This window comes from Pangasianodon hypophthalmus, chromosome 2 (assembly GCF_027358585.1).
Source record: "Pangasianodon hypophthalmus isolate fPanHyp1 chromosome 2, fPanHyp1.pri, whole genome shotgun sequence".
Taxonomy (NCBI): Eukaryota; Metazoa; Chordata; class Actinopteri; order Siluriformes; family Pangasiidae; genus Pangasianodon; species Pangasianodon hypophthalmus.
Window position 1 is genome coordinate 7,799,523 of NC_069711.1, and position 22,417 is coordinate 7,821,939.

Sequence of the window (22,417 nt, forward strand, 5' to 3'; positions counted from 1 at the left end):
AGAATTATCTGAAATAGTTGTTCTTCAGTAGCTTCCTATTGGAAATATATTTTATGGGTATTTCTGGCATACGAATTGGTGATAAGAAGGACAACCTGTGGTGGAGAAGGCATCCCCATCGATGGTGTAGAGTTCAGCTTGTTTCTTTCTTCTCTTGAAGAAGGAAAATGCCTGTTCCCTGTTGATATGGAAATACTGATGAACTCTTCTGCTAGCACACGCAGCTTGCCCCTCATTTTCTCCCTACTTTCATGGCCAATTCCCACTCTGCTGCAACGTCATAATGCACTGGGAGGAAAGCGCTATCCGTCCACTTCTGCATGCTCAAGCTCATAGGCGCCAATGATTGTGTCACTGGGATTGATAGAGAAGAAAGTCTTCTCTCAACAAGAGCATGGCCAGTTTTGCTCTCTTAGTCTCACGGATCCATGGGTGGCTGTGGCAACATCAGGATTCATACTTGCGATCTCTAGATGATAGGCTGACCGCGTTTCTGTTGCGCTACTTGGGAACCTACAGGCTTGGATAGCTGTAGATCTGAAACAAGATGTGAAACTTTGGACTTAGAAAAGGATATGTAGTTCCCATACACCACAACTGACTCATTTGTGTCTGCATTAATGCACTTAACTAGCACACCTTGCGTTGTGGCATTACATACATGGGACTGGTCAAGCACATCGGAGTATTTATTTGCCTGGTGGTATAGCTAATCAATTTATGGTTTGTCATAACTCTGATTTGTCATAGTTTGTGATACATTTTAAACACAGTGGCATTGTTTTGCTGGAATTCTAAACATTGTGTATTAAAATGTTCAAATTGTGGTATGCCATATTGCCCACCCCTAGTTGTTAATGCATTTAGATGAACACACTTTAACGCTGTATCCCTGGTTAATGCAGTTGTAAAAGATCAATATCGCAGCTTATGTGTTGCTTGTCACACACAGCAGATTTCCAATATGATGTTTACTTCAGGATGCTTCACCGAGCAGGTTCTCTTTAGTTGGCTGTATGAGTTAAACCTAAATCAATGCTGTCTAATTGCCTGTCTGACAGACAGTCTTAACTCAAGTGCTCTGACTCCAGTTGGCTAACAAAAGCAGGTTTTGCAGTTGGCCAAATCATTCACAGCCTAACAGTGTTGAAAATAGAAGATTGGTTTACGTTTCTCAAACCCCACAGTCTAGCTGTCATATTGTTTTCTTAAAGGATATTCTCAATATGCAGTAATTAAAAAGGGATTACTATGATTTATTCGCTCTCTTTAGCAAGTGTCTGGAGTTTCAAATGTATATTTACACCAGCCTGTCTCTTAGGCTTGGGAAACCTAGTCAAACATTTATCATTTCTTTTTGTACAATGGCACTCAGTCTCAGATAGATAGAGAGAGAGGGAGAGAGAGAGAGTGAGAGCTCCTGTCATCATGTTGCAGGAATCCAGCAGCTCCTGGCCAAGCCAAGACCCAGCTGCAGCCAGCAGCCTCGTTTGAAGTGTGTGTGTGTGTGTGTGTGTGTGTGTGTGTGTGTGTGCGTAATGGCCTCCAGATCCCAGATCAGTTGCCTGTATATATCAAGGGCTCTGTATTGGGGAAGCTTGCTCTCCTAGACTGCTGCCAGAGAGAAGATCACTTTTAAACTACTCTCTCTCTCTCTCTCTCTCTCTCTCTCTCTCTCTCTCACTATGTCTCTTTCTCTGTCTCTCGCTCTCTCCCTCCCTCCCTCCCCCTCATCCTTGTAGGATTATCAAGGCATCAGTCAAACTCATTAATCCCCTCTCCGTGCACTTACTTCAGCTGCACACATTAAACATTTGCAGTGATCCATCTCTGAGCAATAAACTTGCATCAAGGAGTCCAACTTTTCTTTTGTGTGTGTGTGTTTTGTTTTGCGCTTGCACTGGAACAGTCATCCATCTTTACTCGCACAATATGTGTGTTGAAGTGAGTTTGAGAAAGAGGTGCTGCGGGGATAAACTTCTGCCTGTCACAGCGGTGAGCAAACTCTTATTTTATTGGGGGACAGATGGAGAAAACATAGGGGGTTACGGGCCACAGGCTATCTGTAATAAGAAAAATAAATCATTAAACAGGCACGCTTGATTTCCAATATTATATGGCTTTTAATTTATGTAACTAGTTTAATGATTGCTTCTTACACAAAAGAGTGCTGTGCAGCTTTCTCTCACTGGTTATATTCTTCATTACAGCAACTGATTTGTAGCAAAATTAAACATTTCCCACTTCCCTCTGAACATAATAATAAAAAATGATAATAAATTTATTTTATTAGTGTGCCTGAAAGCTCTTTTTGGTACCACCGTGTCAAGGTAAAGACCAATTTACACCTTGCATCAACAATCCAATCTGGATATCTGGGTATTTATCAGGATACCAAATGAACCGATCTCTCTATCTCTATCTCCTACGTGCACCTGGTATCAATTTGCTTTTACATCCTGGTAATAATGTCAGTTTCTGCATTTCGAATGCATTGTGTTGTGATCGGATCTTGATTCTTCCACATGATATGTAAATGAGAGCTATTTAGCTAGGTGGAGTGTGGGACTTCAGGCATCTGTAGTGAGTGTGTGAGCGATTGTGCCCTGTGATGGACTGGTGCCCCACCTTGTGCCCCGAGTCTCCTGGGATAGGCTCTGCCACGACGCTGTGTGCGATAAGCGGTACAGAGAATGGATGGATGGATAAATGGAATTTTTGGTAAATCCAGCAAACGAGAACATCTTGCTAGATATAGACACAGATGCTTATCTTACTCTACAGCCTCCGGCTTGTCCGTTGTTTGCAGCAGTTGTAATTAAAAAGGAATAGGTCTCAGGTGGAGGATGCTGGCCTTTGCTCAAAGACCAATTAGCACAGTTGGGTGCAGTTTCATTTGACACTGATGTGAATTTGATTGGATGTCTTAAAAAAAAAAAAAAATGCAAAGTGAAAACACAGCCGGGTGTAGCAAATAGAAAAAAAGTCAGGGCATTTTACATGTTTAATAAGTACTTGAAAAGGAGTTTAAAAAGAATGATTTTTTTCTCTTGTGAATTTACTTACATAAGAATACAATTATTCGATTTCAGTATTACATGGTTAAAGTACAAATCTTCCAAAAATGGTACTTAAGTACAAAGTATAATTTTTCCTTTGTTTTTCATTCTTGAGGTTTTTTTTTATTTTTTTATTTATTTTTTTTTTTACTTTCCTGAGTAAAAGTATTCAATTCCAATAATAAAAGTACAAATCTTCCAAAATGGTACTTGTGTACTGTAACTAAGTATAATTACACAAGTATCTTCCACCCCTGGGGCCGACATTTCATCCTCCCATCCTGCTGGGCCACAGAGTACAGTTTAAAAAGAGACATTTAAGCAGAAAGATGTGTCATTACCATTACACTGCCATTCTATAGAGACATAAAAATACCACTTTGCATTTAGACTTAAATGTTTAATTCAAGATATCGGTTTGAGTCATTATGTAAATCTGTGATTTATGATGAATGTGTTCATTTGCAAGCAGCATTGTAGGCAGACTCAACTTTTCTAGCTAAATGTCCCAAGATGCCACGTAAATTGCTGAGATGCTCTTACTGTGATATTATTAATATTAACTTGTATCTGAATTGGCCTGAATCTTTCTGTCTTTCTCTCTGCAGCTGTCACTTTCACAGATGAAGAAAAAGAACAAATGAGAAAGTTCACAAATCGTTCCTATGTGCTTGATAAGGCAACCAGATACCATGTCTGGCTCAGTCTAGTGGACATTATTCTGGCCTACATCTACGATGTGCGCACTACAGAAGGAGAACACAACGTAAGTGCAACCTACCCAGATGTAAAGAGTCGCTGATTTGGTGGAATGTTGCTCAAGAGCAAGGTTCTGCCCAGAAACGGACTTAGGGTGGTGGAGGACCTGGGCTTGAGCCATTGTTGGGGCCATATACCTGTACCATACCGTGAATCTACAACTGCTCCAACTAGAAAAAAGCAACCCTTATGGACAGTATATAGAGCACAGAAGCTGAAGCACACAGTCACCGATTTAAAAAAAAAAAAGAAAGACAGTGTACAATGGAAAAGCTTAAAGTTATAATTATTAGCCATCACAAGGCAAGAATACAGAAGTGTGTTTGTGTTAGAGATAAAATGGAAAGAGAGATTACCATGTCAAGCTTAATAAAAGACCAGAGTTGTGATTATAGTAATTTTGACAACATAAGCACACAACAAAAGAGATCAAGAAAGCATAAAAGTGTCCAAATTAAGAGTTGTCATATATTTCAGAGAAGATGCACAATATTGTGCAACATGTTTAAGAGCAACATTGTCAGCCTTGCAGAAAATATCCTGATGGAATGGGATTAGCCGACAATTTATGATATAATAGCAACTCCTCAGCCACTTTCTTACATTAATTGTACCTGATTACAATTTTCTATTCGTCTATCCATGCCAATTATTAGTAAGTATAATTATTCCAAATCCATGTGTTCATTCCAAATATGAGGTTAAATATATGCAAATAGTGTGGGTCCTACTGAAATTAGGCGGGTGCTCATCGTTCACACTGGTAACTTTTCCCACTTTTTGTTTTGCTGCACTTTAGTGATGGTCCTTAACGTGTCAGTGACACAGAAACTCTGACTGTAACTCCAAATCAGGAGGGTTTTTTTTAGACGTGACTAAACGGGTGTAATTGGTTCTCCATCTGATGTCACATTTGGTGTGCCGTTCATGCTCTACTGAACGGAAATACCCAAATATCTGCATATGAAAAACTATCTTAACCACAGTAGAATTGACACAGTGGCACCACCTTTGCCGAATCAAACCTTTCTACACGGCCTACAGAACACATTCTATTGTACGTAGGTTGTTAATAGACAGCAGTGTGGCCCATCAAACAAAAGCTATTATAAAGCAAGTCCAAATTAAAGCCTTCAAATCAAATACAAAGGTAGGTGCTTAACTTAGTTAGTTTTGAACTAAATTTTGAAGTAAGATCATTTTGATTATGTTGGTAGAATCCACTATCTCAGTTTCTGTCCCTGGTGGTCTAGCAGCTAAGCATCCAGCGCTCTCACTGCCGTGGCCCGGGTTCGATTCCTGGGCAGGGAACCGACCCAGCCACTGGGAGTGTACTCTCAGCGCTGGTCCCAAGCCCGGGTAAAATGGGAGGGATGCGTCAGGAAGGGCATCTGGCACATCAAACATTTGGACCAATGATCCGCTGTGGTGACCCCTAAGGGGAGCAGCTGGAAGAAAAACAACTATCATATTTTCTGTAATCTGATATTATGACAATTAGCAAGCTAATATCACAAGCACATGAGATTGTGATATGCTTGTGTAAGCTTGTAACACTCACACTGCCCAAACCTTAACCAGTAAACCGAACCCAAATATGAACTAAGCAAATCAAAGCATCCATTTGAACAAAGTAACAAAATATTGGACGGATATTTCTTGATCTTGGTATTCATCTCTGGATTGAAAGTCTAAGTGTTTATTTATTCATAGGTTTTGATTAATCACCCGGAGCTACAGCTTGGTCCGTGTTGGTCCGTGCATAAATCCGGCCATGGGTCAGCCCCAGACTTCTAGTCTGTTTCCGCAGACAGTACCGCCTTGACATACCTCCTCTACTGTGATGCTGAAGCCAGTATTCTGTTGTGTTTATGTCCACGTTTGCCAGTTATTGTACATCGAAAATATCCATCCTTACACCTCCGCTCTAAAGGTTTATGTAGTTTATAGGTTTGTGTTTATAGGCTTGTGTGTGTGTTTCACCAAGGGTCCAAAGTGGAATGTTGGTGATATAATTCAAACTTCAGCTGTCAGACTGTTCATGTTTGTCAGAGTTCTTGGTATTTTATCGTTTTAAAATACACACAGCATTTTGAAAAAAAAAAAAAAAAAGAAGAGTCACTGAACAGATGTGACATACCAGCAATAAAAATAGATATGTTAGTGTATGAAAATAGTGTTTTTTTCAGGGATATGAGTTTTAAATCACACGTTTAAAAGCCCTGGAGAAGCTGAAGCTATAATTCTGCAAAGACCCAGGGTGCAGCTCCTGTAAACAGATCTGTTGGAATGCATCCCAAATGTATGACATGCAGTACTGTAAATGTTCTTTCGTTTCCTCTCGCAAAAGCTGGAAAACTATTCAGATTTCCTTATAGTGTTTCCTTTGTTGAAATATGTGAATGTGTTTGGTGTGAAAATGTGTTGCTCTCATTATGAAAAGGGCAAAGCTGTTGAAAGGTCTGGAACATGAATCAGACATGTTTGATGTGGTCAGTTTGAGTAAGCCTGTGTGTGTGTGTGTGTTTTGAATGATATGCCTCATGTGTAATACTGTATGACTGTTGTGTATTGCAGGTGGAGTCAGCGTGGACCATCAGAAAAATCAGCGGGACTTTAAGCTGGCTGGAGGTACAGTATGTTACAGACATACAGTATGTTACAGACATTTCCACACACCAGGACAGAGAATACCTCTAAACTCCAGATGTGCAGGATAACAAAAAGTTTGTTTCTACGCCATGCAAAGCAGTAGATATACAACAACAACTCAGTACAACACAGAACATCTGCATTAATATGTAACAGTAAAGGTGGGCAGTAAACAACAGACAGAAGTGGAACCAAGTGTGGCCCATCCGCCTCAAGGTCCGCCATCTTGTGTGGTCTGTGATGCTTTTCTGCTCACCATGGTTGTAAAGAGTGGTTGGTTGAGTTACCGTAACCTTCCTATTAGCCATTTTCCTTTGACTTCTCTCCTCAACAAGGCATTTCTGCTCAGCAGAACTGTAGCTCACTGGGTGTTTTTTTTTTTTTCCTCACGATTCTGAGACTGTTGTGTGTGAAAATCCCACACAGTCAGCAGTTTCTGAAATACTCAAACCAGCCCATCTAGTACCAACAACCGTGCCGCGATCAAAATCACTGAGATTGCATATTTCTCCCAATTATGATGTTTGGTGTGAACATTATCTGAAGCTCTTCCTTTGTAGTCGCAAGGTTTTATGATTGGCTGATTGGATAATCTGATCAATGAGCAGGTGTACACGTGTTCCTGTTAAAGTGGTCAGTGAGTGTGTATTACATCAATGTTTCAGAGTATTGAAAGATCTGAAGGTGTTTATTTTAGCCGAGAAAGAGGTAGGAGTCCACAGTTAAAAGACTTTAGAGAGAGTTTGTGCTGTGTAGAAACTGTAGCATCTGTAGATCAAATACTTTTTGATCATTTTGAATACTTCAGTACTTCAGTGACAAACAGCATGACAAACAGTTGCTTGCTGGCATTTGCTTGGTTTGATAGTACGTTACAGGCTTCATGTGTCCAGAGCCTAATGTTCTCATCATTAAAACCTGGAAATATTGTTGGCTAGTTGGTCCACAACCAAGAACTGATTAATAAATTCTGATGAAGTTTGCCAAATTATGTTTTTCAAACAAGATTGCATGATTCTTCCCTGAAATACACTACATGGCCAAAAGTTTGTGGCCATCACACTCATATATGCTTTTTAAGCATCCCATTCCAGATATAGTATCTCGTTTGCTGTTATAAAAACCTCCACTCTTCTGGGAAGGTTTTCCACTAGATTTTAGAGCATGGCTGTGGAGATTTGCTCACTCAGCCACAAGAGCATTAGTGAGGTCAGGCACTGATGTCAAGTGAGAAGTCCTGTGGTCTAAAGGTGTTCGTTGGTGTTGAGGTCAGGGCTCTGTGCAGGCCACTCAAGTTCTTCCAGTCCAAGCTTGGAAAACAATGTCTAAATGGAGCTTGCTTTGTGCACAGGGCCATTGTCATGCTGGAACAGGTTTGGGACCCTTAGCTCCAGTGAAGGGAAATTGTAATGCTACACCATACAGAGACATTCTAGACAATTGTGTGTCCAACGTGGTGGCAACAGTTTGAGGAAGACCAACATATCAGTGTTATGCTCAGGTTTCTACAAACTTTTGGCCATATAGTGTAAGTCAGTTTCCTGAAAAGAGTGGCAGTAATAATGTAGAATTGATTCTAGACCATACTGAGTCATTTGCCATTAAAAGATGCCAGCGGGAACCTATATGAGCAGGGCATTCATAAACATTTACATTTGCTAATTTGGCTGATCTTTTTATCCAGCACGACTTACAATTAAGACTGGAAACAGCTGAGCAGTTGAGGGTTAAGGGTCTTGCTCAAGGACCCAGAAGTGGCACCATGGTGATGATGGGAATGCACAGCTGTCCAATCAGTAGACCAAAGCCTTAACCACTGAGCCACCACTGCCCTATCTCATTTTCATATATCTTTCAAACAGCTGTATAAGTTTTCTCAGGTGGCCAGGCACCATGCCGTTAGGCAAATGTTTAACTCAGGGGATGAGATGAAATTTAGCGCGTTGGAAGTCTCCATCATAAGATTTCACAAAAATCCTTTTTTCAACCAGTGAAGTTTATTATTTTCTTTGGTTATTTCACAGAACTAAAACATTCATATGCATGACAAGTTGTGCGTAGTTTTTATGGATAAAATGTCACTTTAATGTCAATGAACAAAGTCAGACCTACTCAAGAAGTTAGAAAACCCCCATGTCAAAGTCTGGCTTTAAGACTTTAAGCACCAATGTGTAAAATGATGTGAACGTGTCTTCTTTTAAGGATAAGACTATTGCTTTGGGTCATGAGAAAATGATCAATAAGCATAACTTGAGAAAAAAAACAGAACTCTAATAAACAATCTTTCAACATGAGTTAAGTGTGTAACACAAGGACACACTGTGTATCATTGTCAGTATCTGTTTGGTGCTCCAAATATTTGCATCTGTCTTGGTATTTAAACCTTAAATGGGCATGACCTTAACCTTAAGCGTTGGATGTTTGATTGTTTGTTTTAATTAAATATGAACCCTGCTACTGGGATACACTTAAATAAAAAAAAAATCGGATGTTGAAATGCCAGCACCATTAGCATGGTCTGAGAATTCTGACTCTGACAGTTCCTCAGCCTCAGCTACATCGCTCAAGTTCAGAATTGGTCTCAGTTAGAGATGTGCGTGAGATACTTGTTCAGGATATTTTCAAACAAATTTAATTGGTTCTATTTCCCAAAATATAAGCAAACTAGTAGCCTAAATTTAAACCACTGCAACCCTGACCAGGCAGTTACTAAGGATGAATGAACGCTAAATGCATCATGCAGCGACTCGCGTTCACATCAATAGATGTGGTCTTTGTCCCTCGAGCTTCATAAACCTCCGGCTCACATGACTTTTTTTCATTTTCGGGTGGGATTCAAGCCCTGGTAGTTTCTGGTAGCCACATCTGTAGTTTCAGCATGATGCCCTGCAACACCAGCACTTTTAGTCTTTACAAAAAAAAAAAAAGTAAAAAAAAATGATAATAATAATAATTTTAAAAAAAGGGGGGGGGGGGGGGGGGGGGCATCTTTTATTTTTATCTGTTAGAACATATTATGTGTTCATTGGCTTTACGTTCGGGGTGCGTCCCTAGCATGAATCATTATGTTTTAAGAACTAAGCTTTCCATATGTTGTGTAATATAATACGTCAACTTTGAATTGAACCAAATGCCAAGTAGAGTTGGGATAAAAGTATAAAACCAAAGTATTTATATAATTAAATGAAAACATTTGTGATATATTTTTACAAGCAGAATTTTTGCTTGTGGTTTGTGACCTTAATACCGGCTAAATTAAATTACATTCATAAGCTAATAAAATAACAGTTCTTGATAAAGATATTGAATTTTTTTTAACTGTACTGTAAGTAGTGGAGTCAGACGTATTCATCCTATAATAATGAATTTAAGGTTCCCTCTTTCTACTGATACCTCTTCTATGTTTAAAGTCCCAGTCTTGTCATTTGTTTTAATAAAAGAAGAGGAGGTGTATCTCCTCTGAGTTGGCTGTTTCAGTGTCATCAAGCCCACAAGTGCAGTGACGACAGCGGAGCTGGTGAAGAGGTTTGAGTCATGCTTGGTAACACAGTGGTGGGTGAACAGGCTGTATAGCAGTGGGATGACAACACAGCCAGATTTGTGGCTTTCTGGAGAGTTGTTTATGCCAAAAGCCCTGGTTGTAGTGACCATTTTCAAAGGCATAATGAAGTCAAGCAGTTTTGTAGTAGTATTATAATATAGCCGGCTCCAGAATTATTGGCACCCTTGGTTAAAAAAATGGGTAAAAAGGTTATGAAAAAAATGTCTTTGTGATTAATTAACGCAATGTAGCCATGGTGTGTCAGGTCTGAATTGTAGGTAATACTGTTCCAGTGAAAGTATTGGGTTACGGACAAATTCACATTTCATTAGCTGGTGTATCAGTTGGTGATATAATAGATAGCTAACATCGTATTATTTGCATGGGCTTGTATCTTCATTAGACATTCGTCACATCATCTGTGAGTTGTGAGCCCTGCTTTGTCTGTTGGTTTGTTCTTTGTCACTATTTTCAAAGTGAGCAGAGGTGCTGTTGGAAACAATCAGCAGTGATACATGAGTAGCTTTCACAGAATAAAGGAAGGAAAGCACTAACAACGAAATGAACAATCTAACAAATGAGAAGCTCAACCCACAAAGGCAAGTAATTGCTTTTGTGTTCAGGATTTTTAGGTGACTCAGGAATGTGATTCCTTTGTGTTTAAGTAAGTGTTTGAGCTGAGGGCAGTTGCAGACAGAGGCTTAAGGAGCTATCGATCAAAGACAAATCCAACCAGATGCTGGATTTTATGTATAACATATATATAAATACACACACACATACACACACACACACACACACACACACATAGTGATTCTATTCCTGGAGTGCTTCCAGATGTTATTGGGTAAAAACTCTATTTTTGGCCGGGTGAGCGGGTGGGTGTGTTTGTGTAAGGGTATGTAAGGCCTCTTGAGACTGAAAGGTGAGAATTGGCTGCTTTGCAGTGGTGTGTGTGTGTTAGGAATTGCAGCAGGTGTGTGTTTGTATCTGACAGGCAGACAGATGGAGTGACTAAGGCTGTTCCCTTCATGATTACGCCAAGAGAGGAAGCATAGATAAGAAAAAGCCAAAGATGGCCTTGTGTGGCCTCAAACATACAAGGGCACTGAATTTTTTTTTTTCTGCATACACATTTTTGAGTGCATTTTTTTTTTCTACAAAACACTGGTTTCCAGATGTGGGAGCAAGTCATTGTTTTGCAAGTCTCAAGTCCTGGCATTCATGTTTCAAGTCCTTAACTTTAAGTTTTGAGTCCTAAACAAGACATAATGTGCTTTTTAACTAATTTAAAGCCAGAGTAATAATTAGTATAGTAAATTTGCACAAATCATGCAGGTTTTTTAAAAGTGGTATTGCCTTGTTGCCTTTGCCTATTGGCTTTGCCTTGGGATTTGCTTTGTGCTACTTCAAATGTCAATCAAAATTTGAAGTTGTTGCTTTTGCGTCTGATGTTCTTCAACTGTAGGTTCATTATTCTAAATGTATAATTTTTTTCTACGGTTTTGAAAATGTATCAAGTCTTTTCAAGGCAAAGGCAAGTCCGAGCCCAGGTCACTCATATCAAAGTCGAGTCTCAAGCCTCCTTTGATTCCTCCGAGTCGAGAGTCAGCAAATTTGGGACTCGAGTCCAAGTCATGTAACTCGAGTCCACAACACTGCTGGTTTCTAAGTTATCAGCACACTTGCAATCGATATTTTCTACACATTCACTGGAGAGAAGGAAAGCACTGAGGTTAGAGACAGATTTGTGGTTAGAGAGATCTTGTTCCAGTCCTCCATGCAGAACCCTTTAAGCTTCCTCACATCCTTAGGTTTGTGTATGTGGTCTTCCTTCTTTAAACCAAACCACAGGTTTTCAGTGGGGTTCAATCTGAAGACTGAGATCGGCATTGCAGAATGTTGATTTTATCTTTCTTTAAACATTTCTGTGTTGATTTGGAAAGATGTATCTATGGCCAAGTCTGAACCTCCTGGCAGAGGCAACCAGATTTCTAGTCTGAAATGTATACCACATGGCCAAAAGTATGTGGACACATAACCATCACACCCATATGTGCTTGCTGAACATCCCATTCCAGATTTAGTCCCCCTTTGCTGTTATTATAACCTCCACACTTCTAGAAAGGCTTTCCACTACATTTGGCTAAGGGGATTTGTGCTCATTCAGCCATAAGAGCATTGGTGAGGTCAGGCGCTGATGTCGGGTGAGGAGGCCTAGAGTGCAACCAGCGTTCCAGTTCATCTCAAAGGTTTTCAGTGGGGTTGAGATCAGGGCTCTGTGCAGAACACTTGAGTTCTTCCAATCCAATCTTGGCAAACCATGTCTTCATGGAGCTCGCTTTGTGCACAGGAGCATTGTCAATGTTTGGGCCCCTTAGTTCCAATGAAGGGAAATTGTAAGAACGAAGGCATTCTAGACAATTCTGTGCTACCAACTTTGTGCTAACAGTTTGGAGAAAGCCCACATATGAGTGTGACGGTCAGATGTCCACACACTTTTGACTGCATAGTCAAACTTACTTGTTCAAAATTCATACTTAGCAGAATTCATGATGCTAGGAATCTTCAGAAGAAACCCTGAAGTAAAAGGTGCCAGTATTAACTTTTGCACTCATGTATGTGTGGATAAATGCAGAGACGTGTGTGTGTGTGTGTGTGTGTGTGTGTGTGTGTGTGTGTGTGTGTGTGTGTTTCCTGCCTGTGAGCCAGGGTGGCAGCAGCTCTTAATCCTACACATTTGCACAGCGAGTGTGACAATGAGGGAGAGTAACCTAAACCTCCTCTCAGTACTGAGCCAACGCTCTGATAATGGAGACCAGCTAATGACATCCTCCAGCTGCATCCAACACACACACACACACACCACGCCACGCCATATTTGTCTCCTTTTCTCTCCCTCTATCTCTCCTTCCCTTGGTATCTCTTTCCTCATCTTGCTATATTGCCAGCCTTATCTCTCAGACTATCCATCTATCTCTTACTTTATTGCTCCCTCAATTTCTCACTCTTCCTCTAGCTGTCAAGGAACTGCCCTCCGTATCTCTTTCTCTCCCCATCCCTTGCACCTCTCTCTCTCTCTCTCTCTCTCTCTCTCCACTCCGCTGACTAATGTTGCCTCCTAACAGTCTCGCTCGGCTCTGCCTCCCGCCGCTGGTTTATTTACACCGCTGTTTAATAGCCCGGGGGAGTGCATGAGCTACGATGACACGCTACAACGACTCGGGCGCATTCTTAACAAGCTGCTGAAAGAAGAGAACCGGGAGGGAGGAGGTGGATGGATTTTGGGGGGGGGGGGGTTGTAGAGATGGAAGACGAACATTTTTTTCTCCCCGTGTGCTTTTATCCATGTCTAGGATCATAGATGATGTCAGATTTTTAAGCCCCGCCGATTTTAAGCTGTCAGAAGGTGTTTAAGTGGCTCTCATGTTCACCCCTTCAATAAAACGCTGGGTCGTTAGGAGTAATTAGAGCACTAATTGGTGCAGTTACGAGTAAAGTGTTCAGTGCAAGAGGGAGAGAAATAGCCAGAGGAAGCAAGGGGCTCATCGAAAACTATGACCAGCTTTTATTGACCGGGGAAGGTTAATGATGAGCTTTAGATTCAGAGTGTAGTGTGTGTGTGGACAGCTGGCCAGGCATTTGGATGAAACATCCCAATATAATAAGAATACTTGAACGTTTTGAGCTATATTTGCCTGGTCACCATGAAGAAATTAACTTTTTTTTTTTTTTTAAATGCAGCTTTTATTAAAAAAGATTTTAAGATTTGGAGACTGAGAAAATATTACCCACCCACATAACCCCCACGATCTGGGGCATGTTTTCATATTTTCGTCCTCACAAGGATAGGAATATCTGAGAGTTTTGCCCTTTTTGGGACATTTGGTTTATCCCCATGAGGAAACTTGCTTATTTAGAAAAACGGTAGCTTTTCTTTAAAAAAAAATAATACTAATAATAAAAAAAAAATAAAAAACTAAAAGAGCCAAAAGCTTTCCTTTTGGTTACTGAGGTTAAGGTTAGGGATAGATTAAGGTGTAGGCATAGTATTAATAATTGTGTCAATGGAAGGTCTTTACAAGGCTATTAAGAAAAACGTGTGTGTGTGTGTGTGTTTCAGACCTATCACTCTCTACATGAGGTATTAGTGTCGTTTGGCCGCAGGGTGCTGTGTTACCCGCTGTACCGGCACTTCTCTCTGATCACGACTGCAGTGCAGGACGCCGCTCACATTTTCCGGGGTGGTGAGTTTTCACATTCTGTTTCTTTCTCTCCTTCTGTCTGTCTCTCCCAGCAGCAGGACTCTGTCACAATAAGGCCCTTGAGTGGTTTTCAAACAGCGCCAGAGGTCAAGTCGAGGGTCGAGACCTTAACGTGACCTGGCTTTCACATGCCGGAGTCTGCCTTTCTTCCTCCATTCATTCCCTTGTGTGGCCCTAATAAGAGCTGAACTGCTTTGCTTTTCTATTGAAGAAGAATTTGTCCGGTCGCTCTTTGTCCACTCGCTGGCAGGAGGAAGAGTACCATCCTTCTTTTTTTTTTTTTTTTTTTTTAACAGGATTGATGAAACGATATCTTGGTGAATGAGTGCTTTTGTACACCGAACTCCCAGGCACAAAGAAAACATGGCAGGTGATGTGAGAAACAGTCAGAACTGAACACCCAGAAATCCGTCCTTGTCCTGTGGAGTGTGATGGCTAAAGGAGTCTTTACTCTTAGTAGAGTCAACAGATTTGCTTCAGCTCACACGTGGATCTCTAACCGCTTCTGTCAGCGAGAGAGAGAGGGAGAGGCGGAGAGAGACTTCACAGGGAGCACTGGCTTTGCAGCGTACACACTTTTGACTTTGATATCTCTGTGGGAAGAGTAATCTTTAAATCAAAGTGTCTGGCTGAGAGAAGACGCAGAAGAGAGCGCGAGCGAGAGAGAGGGAGAGAGAGAGAGAGAGAAGGAGAGGGAGGAAGGGAGGGAGGGAGGGAAGGAGAGGGGCGACTCTCTCTGTGTGTAAATACATTTAGGATGTGTGCAGTGAGCTTATCCGGAGCATGTTGGTTTAATGCTTGTAAATGATGGCAATTAAAGGGCTTTTTAGCTGCTGGATTAGCGCAGCCGTGGCTCATTAGAAAGTGAACACCTCGCTGCACTGGTTTCGAGCGAGCTCATTAGCTCCTGTTAAACTCTTCGCTAACTCCCCGCCACACACTGTCTTTCGGAGGGCAATTCCTTTTGTTGTCACAGGAGACGAGCAGTCGATTTTACTCCAAAGCAGGTATGTGCTTTGATTTGTATGCATCATTAACTGCACATGTTCTGCATATCGTGTCATAGGTTTAGTGTGGAAAATTACTATTTGTAGCTAATTTGTTTTACTCTTCTGTAGCAAAGCTCAAAAAAAAATGTCACATACGTTCTGTTAGATGGTTGGTTTATTACCTGTGATTAGTTGGTACATTGTATGATGGTCAGAATAGCAAAATTGTGACTCTTTTGAATTTTTATGGTCAGCCACTTTGGGCAACATATAAGTATTTGGAAATATAGGAAAAATTGTAGTGTATAAAAATTATAGTGTAAAAAAGTATCCTTACCAATATCACGCAGTATGAATGTATTTGTATGTAGTATATGTTTTCATTCTGCCAATCTTCGCTGTACTGATTAATAAATGATTCTTTCCTTGTGGAATGTCTAACATGGAAGAAGAACCTGCACTTGTTTCTGTGCAGAAAACTGGAGCAGGAGAGCACTTAACAATAAAGGAGAGACTATTTGGGGAGACAGCATCAATAAAGAGTCCTAGAGTTACATATAAATTGAGCCCAAATAATTGTACAGTGGAAATATAGGCAACATCATATTGTGCATGATCCTGGGAAGTCCATGTTTTTTTTTCCCCCTAAGAAACATGACATTCATTTCTAATGAAAAAAACACTATATTTATGATTCCATTTCTGGTTTCCTCTCACTCTCATTACTCTCATCATTGACATCACTCACCGGACATGATTCTAGGCTGATATATTACAAATCTGCTTGAAAATGTCCATGACTTCTGAAACCTGCATTAGAGAGTGTCTTTTTAATGCTTTGTAACGATCGAGCATCAGTGATGAGCAAGCACATGAGCTCAAATGAACTCAAAAGCCCTAACAGCATTTCCTGCTGTCTCTCTGAGCCATGAGCCTTATTGAAAATGAATAATACGTCTGTTCATTCTGATGAGTTTATCTATCCACCATCATGACAGCAGCATCAGCATTAACAAGCCACGCCAGCCACACCAGTGACCTCCTTCACTACTTCACGTTAAAACACGAGCCGCTTCATTACACTGTAACACGCTGCTAATTAAATTCCCGAGGAAATCCGATTAGACACGTGCACTTGTAGGGTGTGCTGATCTGATCTGACGCACTTCAGCTGGAAAGCAAACAGACGTAGATATCAGCGGAACAAATGCATTAAAGGTGTCGCTGTGGGGAGGAGGACCGTGCAGGGAAAGAAATCTGAGGTAAATATTTAAACAGCCCTCAAGCAGCATGTTTGGTGTTCTGCAGAACATTTCGCTTCTAGAGACTCATGGATTTGATGGTGTTGTTTGCTAAATATTTTCATGGAAGAAATCAGCAATGCAGAACCACGCAGAAGACAAACACTCTCCAGGCAAGAACGATTTCACTAGCGTGTAAGAAGAAAATCAACAGATGACATATTGCAGAAGCATACGGCATAAAGTACACAGTATTACTAAGGTTTAAATACATATAAATTGAGTTCATAGAATGTGTGTGACAGCCTGGGGTAACACTTTCACATTTTCTACTTTCGTACCAGTTCTGAAATGGTGTTTTATTTTCACACATGTCTCAGCCAGAATAAAGTTATTAAAAGCATTAAAAGTGACAAGGGAGAAAATCTTGTTTAAAGATTTCATTTCAATTCCACTGAAAGACATCATGCCTACCACTACATTTATAACCTAATCTGCTTACGGCAAAACATTACTGCTAAATTTTAATGCATTATAAATTTACAATGGGAAATGAGTGATCACTTTGATGAGCAGCATATACAGTCCACCCTCCAAAAGTATTGGAACAGCAAGGCCAATTCTTTTGTTTTTGCTATATACTGAAGACCTATAGGTTTGAGATAAAAGATGAATATGAGAGAATAGCTCAGAATTTCAGCTTTCATTTCCTGATATTTACATCTATTTACAAATGTGTTAAAAAAAAATTAGAACATGGCACCTTTGGTGGCAGACCACCCAATTTTTAGGTGAGCAAAAGTATTGGAACAGATAGCCTTACAGTAAATGACTCTTAATATTTGGTTGCATATCCCTTGCTTGCACTAACTGTATCAAGCAGGTGACCCACTGACATCATCGAACTGTTGCATTCTTGTTTTGCGATGGTTTTCTAGGCTTGTACCACAGCTTCTTTCAGTTGTTGTTTGTTTTTGGAGGTTTCTCCCTTGAGGAGGTGAAATGCATGCTCAATTGGATTAAGATCTGGTAATCGACCACTTTTTTCTGCTGATAAAGTTTTTTTGTTGTGTTGACAATGTGTTTTGGGTCGTTGTCTTCCTGCATGATGAAGTTCCTCCCAATTAGATTGGATGCATTTCTCTGTAGATTCTGGCAGACAGAATGTTTCTGTAGATTTCTGAATTCATTCTGCTGCTACTGTCATGAGTTACATCATCAATAAGGATTAGTGAGCCCGTACCAAATGCAACCATGCAAGCCCAAGCCATGACACTACCTCCGCCATGCTCGTATGTTCTGGATCATAAGCAGATCCTGTCTTTCTTTTGGATCATAAGCAGATCCTTTCTTTATTTTGGATCATGAGCAGATCCTTTCTTTCTCCACACTGTGGTAGAAATCTAGAGGTTAAACTTGGTTACAGAATTTTGTGTCTAACTCTGTATTTCTGAATTACAATCTCGCCTTCCGATTCTTACTGCTGATGAGTGGTTTGCATCTTGTGGTATGGCCTATATATTACTTCTCTCAAAGTCTTTTTCGGAGGGTGGATTGTGATATCTTCACCACTGCCCTGTGGAGGTTGCTGGTGATGTCACTGACTGCTGTTTTTGGGTTTTTCTTCACAGCTCTCACAGTGTTTCTGTCATCAACTGCTGTTGTTTTCCTTGGCTGACTTGTTCCATGTCTGGTTGTTAGTACAGCAGGGGTTTCTTTCTTTTTCAGGACATTGCAATTTTTTTACATATATTGTCTATATCCCATGCTTGTGCATTGGCTCTGATTGATTTTTCCTCTTTTCTCAGTTTGAAAATGGCTTGCTTTTCTCCCATAGACAGCTCTCTGGTCTTCATGTTGGTTTGTCCTTTGTAACAACAAATGCAGTCTTCACAGGTTAAACTCAGGGCTCAAATCAAGAGTAGAGAGTCAGAGCAATTAACTGTTTAAACAGTCAATCTAACACGACACACCTGGGTAACAAGAAACACCTGTCGGTCACATGTTCCAGTAAGTTTGATTACTGGAAACGAAAGGTGCCATGTTCTAAGTTGTTTAACACATCTAGATGTAAATGTCTTGATGAAATAAATATCAAATGAAAGCTGAAATTCTCTCAGATTGATCTTTTGATTTCAAATCCAAATATCTTCGATGTATAGCAATAACAAAAGAATTGGCCTTGCTCTTTCAATACTTTCGGAGGGGAATACATCAGTCTCTGTCTCGTCACCTGAGGTTAATTCAGTCGAGCCTCATCGTCGTCTCTTTACGCTAACATCAGTGGAGAAATATTTATTTAAAATGTCAGTTTTGTTCTTTTGGCTGAATTTCGTGTCTTTTTATTAGGTCATTTAAGCACTACTGTCCGCTGTCATTTCTACTAAGTGTGTAAGTGCTCTTGTGTTTTGATACCGATGAAGTGAATGTGCAGGAGCGTCACGGCCAATTTGACAGCCGATTACAAACTGAATTGATTAAGTGTATGATTAAGTGTATGACTGTGTAGCTATATCACCTAGCTATTTACCAACATTATCTATATTGTTTATCTATATCTATATATAATTGGTCTGTGTGAGGAAAGCACACTTAGCTAACAAGGTTTTAGACATGTATATGCAGACTGACTGCATATACAGCTGTGTTTGTTAAACTGGCTCATTACGCAGTATGACCTTGCAGCCAGACAGCTAAAGCAAGGTTAGAAGGTGTCCTAAAAATTATATATATATATATATATATATATATATATATATATATATATATATATTACAGATTTCAGCCAAAGCGAAAGTTTTTCCACACCACCACATATTATCTGAATGGTGAACCAACATAGACACAATATTTCCCTTCAGAAAGCCTTAGTTTGGCAACAATGGCCTACAGAACCTACAGAATATTGAGGTTGATATGCTAATACAGCTCTGCATTATTCCGATGCATGACGATGTTCTGCATTAAACCTTGCCACCAATTCTTCATGCTCCTTTCTTGATTTTCTCATCCCCATCCCTCTGGTTCACATTACTCCAGACATTCAGCTTGTCTTCAAAATCTAACAAACCCTAAAGTTCTGGAGAAAGCCACCCACTCCGTGACTTTAGCTCTGCTAATGAAACAATAGCTTTAAAAGAAAAAAAAAAAAACAGAGCAGAGAGGAAACGAGCAAAAGGTTCCACATGGATGGATGAGGTCATGGAGTTGTTGAGAGAGAAGTAAAGAGAATGAGAAGTAAAAAGAGGTTCAGATCCCTAGAGTTTTTTTTTTCTGCTGGGAGCTGCAGCAGTCAGTCTTTTTCTTTCCTGCCAGGGTAAGAGCCTCTGCTTAAACGGGAACCAAATGTTTCTGCAAGGCTTTCCTCAGCGCAAGAGCACTGTTTGTTTTCGCAGGAGGCTGGAATGTCTCCACCGGCTGCCAGGCTATTCTGCGAGAGGCCCGGAGTATCCTCTCATGCACCTCTCACACTTTTCTTTTCACGCTCCTTTCGTGCCTCTTCAATTTTCCCATTATCTTGTGCTAAGCGAAAATTTTTACACCTTCTTCAGAAGAATGGTCTTATATCAGCAGTCATCTCCTTGAAGTGTACCATGTTCTCAAGACACAGGCTTGCTGTCCTCAGTTGCCTTTTTCCCCCATTTTAAATCCTTCTATTTACAAACAGTGGAAACTCTTGGCAAATTAGTGGCCGGTAATAACTGCCCCCCACCCCACCCCACCCCACCCAAACACAGAATTGCAGCTTTAAGTTCTTCCCCTCAGGTTTCCCATTGATTCATGTAAACAGGCTTTCCTTTATTGTCTGGCGCTTGGCCTCATTTACTGAATGATTTTCCTCATTCCAGGTAAGGCCTTTGTCCTGAAATGCCTGCTAGCCATCCATAAGATCTTCAGATACAATGAGCCGGCCTACATCCTCAATGACCTCTACATCACAGACTACTGCATTTGGATCCAGCGGGTTAAGTAAGTTCACATAGCTTCCTTTGATGTGGCTGAATGGGAAGTTTGGGTAACTCAAATTGATGTTGCGGTGGAAGAGGGGGCGGGTTTGTAATTAAGGAACAAATAATGTGAAGTGGCCCGAAGCTAATTTGTGTAGGTCAGTCTGGAAGGCAATTATTGCCCCATATGCTATTGAAAAAAAAGGTAAAACATACTGTATAAATGAATTCTTTAGCTCTGAAAATAGTCCAAGTACCATCTGGTCCTCTGCTAAGGCTACAAGCTGGAAGAAGGATAAAATGTTTAAATCTGAATTGTTTTCCTTCTGCACACAGGCAAATTTGTGGTTTTAGACTGTTCTGGAATGTGAACTTGAGCTCAACACTGTGTCGGCGTATGAATAAGGGCTTTAATCAGAATTGAAAATCTTGTTAGATGTCATGGCTTTGTGTCCCCATGCTGGCCTCAGGAATTCTGCAGCTCATTATTGATGAATGATGTCGAAGCTCTCATTTGTTATGCAGAACTAGAGTATTCTTTTCAGTTTCAGTACAAATAGTAATGCAATCCCACCCCACCCCAACCCAGAAAACTCCTTTGACTACAATTACTTGCATGTTTAAAATCTGAGCCAGTGAGCACATAATTGAGTAATGATCTGCAAGCTCTGCTGGCAAGTATTCAGGCAAAGTTGTAGTCTTGTGTGTAAAGGCTCCAGCCGAGAAAAATGGGCCTGATGTTACATGCCTGGTGCCCAGATGCAGAGATGATAAAATCTGTGAGGACCCAGTGGATTTCTTCCCCCTTTCCTTTTTGTCTGGCACAGATTTTCTGGAGACAAAAGCCTTTATGGCCAATTAATAATAATAAGTGAGTAAAAATCAATCTTGTTGTTCGGAGTAGTGTTGCGCGATACCGCCTAAATTTTATATTGTGAAGCCTTTATATATACTAACACACTGTGTTTAAAATCTTATTTGTGTATTATTATTATTATTATTATTACATCTCGATGACTTATTTGTGTGGTGGTCTGTGAAAACCCATGACGTGTTCTCTGTTTTTTCGGCCTATAAGATGCTTCTATCTTAAGAAAGCATAATATATTTCACCAAAACAATGTTGAAATCTTTTTACTTACTTTCTGATCTTGCCTCTGCTTCCTGGAAAGAATGCACCAGACCAGTTTACTAAACTCATCTGTCAGTCTGATTAAAGATATCCAAAAACTGGTTTACTTCCTTACACAGCAAATGAACGCCTCAGTTTGTTCAAACTGTTGCATAGTTGTGTGTCCTAGTAAAAGAGACATAAGCCTAATCAATTTAGGTTTTAAATACCGGCTGTCAAAATGTCCGCAATTTGCCTGCGCCGTCACAATGCGATCAAAACAAGGAAGATTGGTTTTAAAATGTTTAACATACCTAATAAAAAAACAAGAAATTCAGCCAACAGAACAGTCAATCAGCGATTATTTCAGCTCTGTTGTAAGAGCAGACAGAGATCAGTCGAGGCAAGAGTGACGACGAGGATCATGTTTATTTAGCTCAGGTGATAAGACTAGACAGACTGATGTGGATGATGCGTATGATTAAAGTGACATTTCCCACCGTGAACATGTAATTCTTTTATAAAGTGACGCTCAAGTCGATTTTCCATAACATATCATTAGATAACAAATGTGGAGGTAGGCGTTGACTTGCCTGTCAGCTCAGGATCATATTAAATCATGTTAAGACAATTCCATCTGAGGTAATATAAAGATGATAATAGTTATTAAGGACTTTTAAAATAGCTTATTATTATTATACAAATAAAATGTGTGTGACTTTTGAATAGCCTGTCAGTGAGTAGGTCATAGTTTTCATTGTCGTGTTTCTCATTTGTATGTCATATATTACAATTTAAATTTTAATGCTAGTTAAATACATTTCTAAAATGCAATATTCTCCTTTTTCCCTTT

General features: G+C 40.1%; 1 protein-coding gene across 1 annotated transcript in view; it reads left to right on the forward strand.

Annotated features, from left to right (window-relative positions):
- The window catches only part of shq1 (SHQ1, H/ACA ribonucleoprotein assembly factor), a 58,795-nt gene that overhangs the window by 27,336 nt on the left and 9,042 nt on the right, over positions 1–22,417 (forward strand). The window contains exons 8-11 of the mRNA XM_026926941.3: positions 3,668–3,825; positions 6,396–6,449; positions 14,135–14,258; positions 20,355–20,475. Coding sequence (XP_026782742.3) covers positions 3,668–3,825; positions 6,396–6,449; positions 14,135–14,258; positions 20,355–20,475 — 457 coding nt within the window. The remainder of the gene's footprint in view (positions 1–3,667; positions 3,826–6,395; positions 6,450–14,134; positions 14,259–20,354; positions 20,476–22,417) is intronic.